Source organism: Arachis duranensis, chromosome 6 (genome assembly GCF_000817695.3).
Source record: "Arachis duranensis cultivar V14167 chromosome 6, aradu.V14167.gnm2.J7QH, whole genome shotgun sequence".
Classification (NCBI taxonomy): Eukaryota; Viridiplantae; Streptophyta; class Magnoliopsida; order Fabales; family Fabaceae; genus Arachis; species Arachis duranensis.
In genome coordinates this window covers 13300712-13310315 of record NC_029777.3, presented here as the reverse complement: position 1 = coordinate 13310315, position 9604 = coordinate 13300712, and the positions used below count along the sequence as shown (strand labels likewise).

At 35.4% G+C, this 9604-nt stretch overlaps 2 protein-coding genes across 3 annotated transcripts in view; both read right to left on the bottom strand.

The window, feature by feature from the left end:
* Positions 1 to 2769: 2769 nt before the first annotated feature.
* Positions 2770 to 9604, bottom strand: part of LOC107492737 (protein HUA2-LIKE 3) — a 13947-nt gene continuing 7112 nt past the window's right edge. The window contains exons 9-18 of the mRNA XM_016113796.3: positions 9409 to 9463; positions 8853 to 9297; positions 8540 to 8707; positions 8355 to 8429; positions 6337 to 6392; positions 6124 to 6200; positions 5966 to 6027; positions 5711 to 5829; positions 3255 to 3422; positions 2770 to 3114 (exon numbers count right to left, since the gene is read on the bottom strand). Of these exons, the coding sequence (XP_015969282.1) occupies positions 3082 to 3114; positions 3255 to 3422; positions 5711 to 5829; positions 5966 to 6027; positions 6124 to 6200; positions 6337 to 6392; positions 8355 to 8429; positions 8540 to 8707; positions 8853 to 9297; positions 9409 to 9463 (1258 nt within the window). The 3' untranslated portion in view covers positions 2770 to 3081. The remainder of the gene's footprint in view (positions 3115 to 3254; positions 3423 to 5710; positions 5830 to 5965; positions 6028 to 6123; positions 6201 to 6336; positions 6393 to 8354; positions 8430 to 8539; positions 8708 to 8852; positions 9298 to 9408; positions 9464 to 9604) is intronic.
* On the bottom strand, positions 7894 to 9598 carry LOC127739761 (protein HUA2-LIKE 2). Of its 2 annotated transcripts, XM_052263439.1 has the most exons (6): positions 9409 to 9598; positions 9119 to 9297; positions 8853 to 9028; positions 8540 to 8707; positions 8355 to 8406; positions 7894 to 8264 (listed from the first exon to the last, which is right to left on the bottom strand). In XM_052263439.1, exons 1-5 carry the CDS (start codon positions 9472 to 9474, stop codon positions 8381 to 8383), a joined length of 615 nt encoding a protein of 204 aa, XP_052119399.1. In that variant the 5' UTR covers positions 9475 to 9598; the 3' UTR covers positions 7894 to 8264; positions 8355 to 8380. The 2 variants fall into 2 exon arrangements, with proteins under 2 accessions (XP_052119399.1, XP_052119398.1); XM_052263438.1 differs by having other exon boundaries at positions 8853 to 9297.

Genomic DNA, 9604 nt, shown 5'->3' with positions numbered 1-9604 from the left:
CTTCTTTTACAATATCACCACCAATTCTCTCTCTTTTTCTTTCTATCTTTCTTTCGGAGACATCTCGGATAAGTGGGCGAGCAAGGCAAGTCATGGTTGTACATATTGTTCTGTAAGTTAGTGTGGCTTCATCCTCTCCAAGAATCAATTTTGGTTTTGGTTTTCTTTCCTGTCTGGTTGGATCCACTTGAATGTTTTGTTCATTCAGTCACAAGATAGCTCTTTCAGTGACAATGCAGACCTCCCTGGAACATTGTCTCGTACACTAATAAATTTATCATACAAAAATAGCGACACCGTCTAGTCATCACCGCTTTTTTTTCCCTTGAAACTCCACTCGAGAATGTTCTCTAAATTCATTTAGAGAGCGTCTCGAGTGTGGTGTGTCTTTATTCTTGTCTGAGAAATTTCGTGACCGTTTGAGTATGCAGCATTTGATGTTAAGAATTATTTTTGTTCTGAAATTGTGTTCTATCACAAACTCTCTTAAGAAGGAAAGAATCAAAGGTATGGAAATATCAAGCAAGTAAGTTTCTTCTCTTCTCTTGTGGCTCTTCAAACACTAGTTATTACATCAAACAATATTTACTGTGATGTCTATATTGATGCTTTGCAATGTTCTGGTTCCTAATATTGTCTGCTCTCACCGATTATGCTTATCTCCCCAGCTACTTTTCATCCAAGCCCTAATAATATAATAATTTTGCTACAACCTGTAAACAAAACTCAAGATTTCTGATAGAACACAGGAGGGTATGAGCAAATGGTAATAGAACTCCTAAAAAAACCACATTAAACTTAGCCTCTAGTGCAACTATGGAGGTGCTTCTTGAGTTTAAGTTCAATATCAGATAGAAAAGTTTCTAAATAACAAAAAGGAAAAGAAGATATTGGAAACTTTAGAAATGGTTGAAGACTAACATTAGGAGATAGTTTAGAAGTTACAGTTGAGCATAGTGCAAGTATATGTTTTTAACCTTTGTCTAAACATTTTCTCCTTCCATAAAAGATTTACTTTAAGCGATCTATATTATCTCTGCTTCTTCCTGCTTTGTTACTATTCCTTGGAGCTTTGCCATTCATGTTGACTCAAAAAATGTAGCAGCAAGTGTTCAGCTGCATAAGGAAACTTTACTTCTACAGATAAGAGAATGGAGGGTGATGATTGCATCACTGTCACACTTGTTGAATACTCATAAACAATTCCATACCACTTGATGGTGTTTCATAAATTTAGTTTAATCTGGTGATTTGCACATAAGGCATTTAGAAATTGTCCTCTTTATTTCTATTTTCTTGTTGTTGTTGTGTAAACATCATTTAGAAAATTCTTTGATAAACAGAATTATGATTGGGACATTATTTGAAAGCACATTTCTGCTGCATACACATGGCTACTGGAGTTTGCCTTAAACTCGTATAAACTTACATGTTCAATTCAGGGTGGGATTCGTTTTTTGTTTTTTATTCTTGTAAAAATAATTTAATATAATATTTTGTTCAAATATTTTTCCTTCTAATGTGGATGAGATGGAAGATGGACAAAGGGCGAAAGGCAGAGGAAGACCTAAGAAGACCATCCATGAGGTGGTCAAACGAGATCTACATGTAAACGGTCTCTGTGTAGACATGATACATGACAGAGCACAATGGCGTCGTTTGATTCATGTAGCCGACCCCACTTAGTGGGACAAGGCTTTGTTGTTGTTTGTTGTTTATTTTGTTTGATGATATCCTTCTTATGTATGTATATGTATTGCTTGTCATGTAAAATATTATCAAATTTAGACATATCTTCTTGAATCCCTGAAATGCTCTTTAGGATTTCCGGAGATCAAGAAGGTTAATATTCTCTGGAAGAGTCTTCCTAAATCATTGAATTCCGGAATTGGTTGTTCCGGGGAACTTTACTTGAGTGTTACTATGTCCGCTGAGAGCTGTGGAAGATTCTGGGGTGTTCTAAAGTTAGGTTCTTTTTTGTTATTTATTTACTCTTTGAGTTGAATTTTTGGTTGGGAAATTGGGATTGATGCTCCCACTAATGACTATGTTTGAGAGTGTAAATAAATAAGTGGAAGCAAATGGCCCCAAAAGAACATCAACATGTATTCCTGTTGTTTGCATGCTTACTAATTAAGTATGTAAGGTGATAGAATGAAAGAGAAGTTTATGTTAACCGTTTTGATTTTGAGGAATGAAAAATGGAGGATGGAGTTGCTGTTTTGCACCCTCCTTTTAAATTGTTTTCAAATGTACTTTACTTGAGTTTGACTCCTCTACTGCCTGTAATAAAATCTTACTTCTATTTGGTTGACTTATGCAGAACTTCCAGAAAATATCAGATGCCTAATGGATTGTGAGGCTGCTGATATCTTGCAAGCAAGGTATTCAAAAGCAGATAAAGCAAGATATCTTATCCATCTGCTTTTGAATGCCTTGCAAGATATCAGCATACTTGTTTTCAGGTTTGTTTACATGGATAAGAAGCACTAATGCTTTGCTTTATATGACTGTTCTCTCTCTATCTACATTTTGTTCAACTTTGTTCTTCTCTTGACTCAAACATTAGGCCACGTAAAGGTCATGGCATCTCTGATAATGAGGTATCAATCTCATTCTATTTTCCCTTTGTTATGTATTATTTAACATTTTTTTAAAGTTTTTATTCACCGCAGATATGCATAAAGTAATATCAGGGGCAGGAAATTATGTATGACACAGAAAGGGAATAACTAAAGGGAAAATAAAGTAAATAAACAAATCATTACATAATTTCCTGCCCAAACTAATTCACATTTTCTTACAAGTTTACAGAAACAAATAACTAAAGGTAAATTCCATCAATCAACTACTGTTTTTTCTGGTACATTTCTCATCAATCAACTCTTAAAATAACAAACTATACCACAAGGCCTAAAGTTCATTTTTTTTTAAATACAACAAACAATATAACACAGAGAAGACCCTAGACATGAAATATGTGATCAATAAACACTAGAAGAAACACCATCTACTAAATATACATTCTTCCTGTTTCACTTATCTTCATCACAATCAATTTTAAAATAACTCCAAAGAGTTTCAAGCCTCCCCCAATGCCTTCTTGATCTCATCCTGCAAAGATGACAAAACAACTTGTAAGTCAGTGATTTTCAGCTACAAAAACAAGCATGTGCAAGAGAGAAAGCACCCTTGCACGCAAGTGCGCGCACACAAGAATAAAGAGAGAATCAGAGAACTAAGAGGGAGAGTACTTCAATTGCCAATGGTTCAGTGGTTGGACCGTATCGCTGGATGACATCCCCTTCCTTATCAATCAAAAACTTAGTGAAATTCCACTTTATCCTAGACCCCAGAAATCCAGATTTACGTGACTTAAGAAATTTGAAGACAGGTGCTGCACTTGATCCATTCACGCGGACCTGCAAATAGAAAAAAGAAAAATCTGTGCATCTTTATTAAATCACTACATGGTAGATTGGAGATTATAGCACATACATCTTGTAATTTAACATTGAGATCCACTTCTTTATAACAAAGGCACTGTATTATTTTAGTAAGACTAACACAAAGATATGTCATCTGGGCAAGTTATAATTCAAATTTATTCAATAAGCACACTTGCAGTCGCAGACAAACAAAGAATACCAAGGGTCTAGCTTAGAGAGACAAACTCATATCAGAACACATGTGCATGTAAGAAGTTAAGCAGATATGAACTGTGTATTCATCTTTGAAATATTTGTGCAATTAACAGGTTAAGCAGATGTGATCAGTGTAACAATCTTTCCACTAGTCGTCTAGAAGGTTCAAGATAAATGGGAATAGATAAAAATTAAAAAGAGAAAGGAGAGGGTTTAAACTATGATGCAGTAGAACAAGCCAAGATTTAATGGTTCTGTTGAAAAAAAAAAGTTTATAATACACACAGAAAGTAGTGTATCTTTTCAAAATTGACTTGAATCTTTTGTTTCAGAACATATTTTTGATACTGCAGCATAATAGCAATTAGGATCATAACTACAAAACTTATGCAACAAGATGTAAGAGGGAGCTCTGCTTTAGAGGCCACTATATATATGGTTTGACATTCGATGCAGTTATCTCTAAATAGTTTATTTTCTTCACTTTCTTTTTTAATAAAACAAAACCTTACTATAAGCCTTGTTCAAGTCATCAAAGAGAAAAGTTTTCTTCTCCAAGTTGAATATACGTTCATAGGATCCTATTCATAGCTATATGACCCAGACTAAGAAAGGATAAGTCACCAGGTCAGTGGTCCAACTACTGATCTAACAATCAAATTACAATATGCTTGTGTGTGGTGGTTTTTTTTTGGGAGAGGGGGGAAGAGGGGGATACTACATGAAGTACATTATTTTATTTCTGGTAGAAAACAACTACTATATATATATGCTTAAACAAAAAGCAATAACCATCTATCTCACCAATCCAACTTCCAATATATAATGTATCAGCTTTAAACTTCAAATCCAACTAAATCCTAGAAGTCTTGAAGAGGATTAAAAAAATGGGTATCAAGATACAGTGCTCACCTATTTACCAAAAATGCGGATATACAAAATTGTGCAAATTACATAGGGATTAAGCTTGTGAATCACACTGTGAAGCTACAAGATAGGGCAACAGAGATGAGATAGGGATAAGTGACCCATATTACAAAGAACCCATTTGGTTATGCCTAGTAGGTCTATCATAAAAGTGATTACTTGCTAAGAAGACTAACAGATATTGGTGAAACCAAAGAGGTTTACATATAGTCTTTGGCCCTTTGCTGATTTGGCAAAGAAGTATAATAGGTTACCACGGGAGCTTTTATGGAAGGCCATGGAGAAGAAAGGAGTTTGAATAGCCTATATTTGTACAACAAAGACATGCAGCCTATAGGTTATGACCACAACTAGCATTAGACCATAGATAGGATAACCAAAGGTTTTCCTTTTCGTATAGGACTACACCAAAGGTCAACTCTAAGACCTTATCTTCTCAGCCAAATCTTGTGTTTAATCAAGCGCTTACCACTAAGCCAAAAGCTATAGCTATTAGCAAGGGCCCAACTTTAATCCCAGAAACACATCTAGCATAAGGACTTGCACCCATAACATGAGCCATTAAGCCCATTGAATCCTTAAGGGTGATGTTAGGTGGTTTGAATAATGAATGTATTTTAAGAAGGTCAATAGATGAATGTATTTTAAGAAGGTCAAAAGGACCCTATAAAGGAGAATGAATCATATAGACCGTAGTCCTATAGCTAGATATAGAGGAAAACCTAAGGAAAACAAAAGAGAAATGATCAAAATCAATTTAGATATTATGCTTAAACATGGTTATGTAGAGTACTATAACATCCTTTGATCCAACGTAGCCAACTCCATCTAATGGGACAAAACTTAGTTGTCATTATTGTATATTTCTCTTCCCCTACAACTATTCTATATTCAATTGTTTTTATCTATCTTTCCCTTACAAGTGACCAACTTTTATCACTCACCTCTATTAAATAATGGCACTGGGTCCATTGCATTCAATGGAAAATAATATTTTAAACAATCAACCAATAGATCAATTTGCCATTGTCTTTTCATTAGTTTTGTAAGATTCCTACAATCCTATACATTCACTTATAAGCTAAAAATTATCCAAGTATGAAGACTTCAAAAGCCCTAGAAAGAAACCGACACCATACCTTTCCGAAAATGGGATATTCAGCCTTGTATCTTGTACAGGCAAATTGCTCTGCATCTTCACTAGACCCAGGCTCTTGCTTCAAAAATTGGTTGCATGGAAATGCCAGTATCTCTAGACCTGAGATCAAACCAACAAAGTATATACTCAACTTAGGCCAATTATTCAGGTCCAACACTAGCATAAACTTAACTGAAAATGAGTTTAGTCACCGCAAAGCCACAAAATCAAACCCTTGAAAAAAACAAAAACACACCTTTATCCTTGTATTTGCTGTAAAGCTCAGTTAACTGGGTGTAATTGGTGTCCGTGAATCCACTATATTTTGAAACACCCCATGAACTCAATTAGCTAAACTATGAACAATTACAGAAGGATAACAAGGAAAGATTGAATTTTTATGGTAAAAAATACCATTTTGAAGCGACGTTGACTATAAGAAGAACTTTGCCCTTGTAATTGCTGAGGCTCACATCTCTTCCCTTGGCATCCTGTGGAAGAACCATGTAAGAGATTTCACAGTGATATAGAAAACCAGAATTATCAGAGGGAAAAAAAAAGGATCTTTCTTTGTTTGTCGTGCTTACGATTCAGAAGAGAATGAAGTAACTGTGTTTGTATGGGTACCTTAACAGTGAATTCAAAGATGGATTTTTCCGAAACCGAATTTGAAGCTCCCATTTATTCTTCGTTCCCTTTGTTAGAGGATGTAAGGGAAGGTAGTCTTAGTTGAGTTGTGACTATTTTCTCTCTCCTCTTTCTTAATTTAGATTTTAGTGTGTACACTCTTCTAAACTGTTACACTACATTTATAGTTGTTCTGCTTAATTCTAAATTTTGGTTTAATAATGTTTGTGGTCCAGCAATAGCTAAGAGACATGTAACAAATTTGATATTTCATATGTTGAATTATGACTTAAGTCTTGTTAATTCTTATTCAACTTTTGTATAATGATTCTTAGAATAACTTAGTAAACTCCACCTATTTGGCTTTTTTTTCTCTTGGTTATTTATTTTACTAACATGATTATGATTACAACCAATGAAAATGTATAGAGCTCCTCCCACTAATTTAACTGAAATGGCTGCATGATGAATTAACTTTGCATTCTAACAATAGTTTGTGTTAACTATAGATTATTGATTTATGCGCCTTTTATTATGTCACTGTTAAAATGGATTATTATTTATTAGTACACATCATACTAATAATAATAGGCAGTAATTATTCTCTAACATTGCGTTTCCTAAGCTGATAATTTGCATCATTTAATTTCATTTGATAAATTGCATCTTTTAAGTACTCATTAAAATAACTGGTTCAATATTAAGGGATTATATAATCCTTATCTTTATTAAATAAGATTATAATCTTATTAAACAAAATTATTCGTTTCGCAGTTTGAATAAGCCAAACTTTTGTCTCGTAATCTCAACTGAAAGATATTATGTTTCTCTTTTTTCTTTATATAAAACAAGGCTGCTAAGAATTGTCTTTAAACCAATCGATTAAGGATTCAAATGTGAATTTTTATCTATAGTTTTTAATACATCAAATTTCTTTTTACTTTTAATTTAAGCGTTTTTTGTTTGATAACTCCTTTATGCAAGAAAGATAAATATGTAATCAAGTATCATGTACCTGTCTTTGCCCAAAGAAAGGAAATATATAAAATCAATTAGGTAGTTTGGAGGTCCCTCATTAAGTTTTATGAATAAAAATTATAGAAAATTATTACTAATATATATTATGTTGTATATGAGATATATACAAACACCCTAACACATTTATAGCTCCAGCTAATAGAACAGTTGGAATGCTTGGTAGGCAATCATCTCTGTCATGTGTTCTTACTTCTTAGAGGCCACCCAAAAGAGAAAAAGGAGGCGCACTCAAGTGAAACAAGAGTAACAAGATGAGAACAAAAAACAGAAAGTAATGCCCTCCATGATTTTGCAGGCTTGCATTAGGTGAACATGTCAACTACCCTCATAAATTCCAAGTGGCCACCAATGCCCCACACACGTTTTTATGATTCATTGTCAGCCATCAAAATATCAAATCATGGGTTGCAATGCATTCACAACGTGTATTAAAGCAACGCATTTCACAGAATAAAAATAAATTATAAAGCAAACCATTTATAATAAGCAGCAGACAAATTAGATCTCACTGCACATAAGTTGGCCAAGGAAAGCTTTTCCATAAATTAGAGAACGTCTTCAAGAAACAGCTCCCCAAAAAAAATTGTATGTTGTTCTAACATATATATAAGGGCCTCTATGAAATAAATTATATGCAAATTTGGAACAAAAAATTTGATACATGATGCCTAGATAAGTTACAGCTCTCCAAAAAATCTACAATGAGACTTCCTGCTCTGCTGCATTCTGCAGAAGAGGAGACACATATATATACAATCTAATAGAATATGATTTAGTCCTGTGCAGAGATTCATCATAACTCAGATTATCCTTGTCTTGCATGTACAGAGTAATGAATTTAGATTCACCTCCTATATATAGCCAGATCCCATGCCAAAAGTGGGTCATATCTAAGCATTCAACAGGCAAGAATATAAATAAGGGTATTAATATTGATTGAAGGACAATCCAAGAGGCCTTTCAAAGGATAGAAAGTATACCAGTCATCATTTCTTGAAATATATGTTCATCTCGGTCGCCAATAGCTTGGGCCTGAAACATGATTATCTTGAAACCTTAATATTGGCGAGCAACATTCATAATTCAAAGGGGGAAAAACCCAAATTAACCAATAAAAAATTTAACATGGGAATGAAATTTCATTCGTGAATGCGCATGTCCATACCTCGGTTAGCTACTGGAACTGCATCTTCATAGGGTGGTCTGTAAGGCATGGAATCCCAGTGATTCATTGACTGGGAAGGAAACCTCCATCCCTGACCTGGTAAACTAGTAGATTCACACGGGTGGCAACCATAAGGTACATGCATACCATTGTCATGATACTGAGGACCTAGAGGCAAAAAACACAAGATAACTATTAAAACATCAAGCATACCCAAACTAACATGGTTAACCACCAAGCCTCCCCACTTCCAGGTGCCCAATTTATATATTTGTATATATTGTATATGCATGATCAGTCATCACAATCTTACCAGAATAAGGCATGGGAGGATTCCATCTCTCTTGATAGTCATATGGAGGTGGTTTTGATCTATCGTGATTGCTAGAGAAGTTCTCTCTTTGCATGTTCTGCACAAAGTGATGCCTATGGGAGTGGAAAGGTGGTGGTGGTGGTGGTGGACCATCCCGAGGAGGTTTCAATTGTTCCCTGTGAACGAAAGAAAACTGATCAGATGGCACAGGTTGAGGTGGTCGTAATGGATAGCCATTGTGTTGCAGGGTAGCACCATCAGAATACCGGAAACTGTGTTGTGGCTGTGCCATGGATGTCTTGAAAGAACATGAAGGCTCTGGTACCGTCATATGCATGCCTCTTTGTTCTGGGTCTTGATAGCACACTGCATCATTGATAGGTTGGCTACTTCTGGGTGCAGTCATGGGTTCAGCCATAGAGTGGTGCATGTTGTCTCTCACAATCTGCATGCAAATATGAGCCCAATCAGATGGTAAAAGCGTTTAACATGAGTTCTCACATTTTGAAGCCACTAACTACATCTAGCGTAAAATTCCAGACGATGTAAAGCATACCTGTGAATCTACAAATTTTTTTGCATCAACTGCAGCATGATACGGACCAGTGGTACTAGCTGACATCAAGTGTAATGTAGGAGTAAGAGGTGGAGGTGGAGGTGGAGGTGGAGGTGGAGGAGGTGGAGGTGGAGGCGGAGGAGGTGGAGGAGGAAGAAGAGAAGGGGGGGGAGGGGGTGGGGGTGGAGGAGGAGGA

Excerpts from the sequence above, each read along its gene's own strand:
- LOC127739761 (XM_052263438.1), bottom strand. The coding sequence starts at position 9,474 with ATGTCAGCTAGTACCACTGGTCCGTATCATGCTGCAGTTGATGCAAAA. Across the intron at positions 9,298-9,408 it reads AAAAATTTGTAGATTCACAG|ATTGTGAGAGACAACATGCA; the intron begins GTATGCTTTACA and ends ATTTGCATGCAG. Across the intron at positions 8,708-8,852 it reads TCCTCCCATGCCTTATTCTG|GTCCTCAGTATCATGACAAT; the intron begins GTAAGATTGTGA and ends TTTTGCCTCTAG.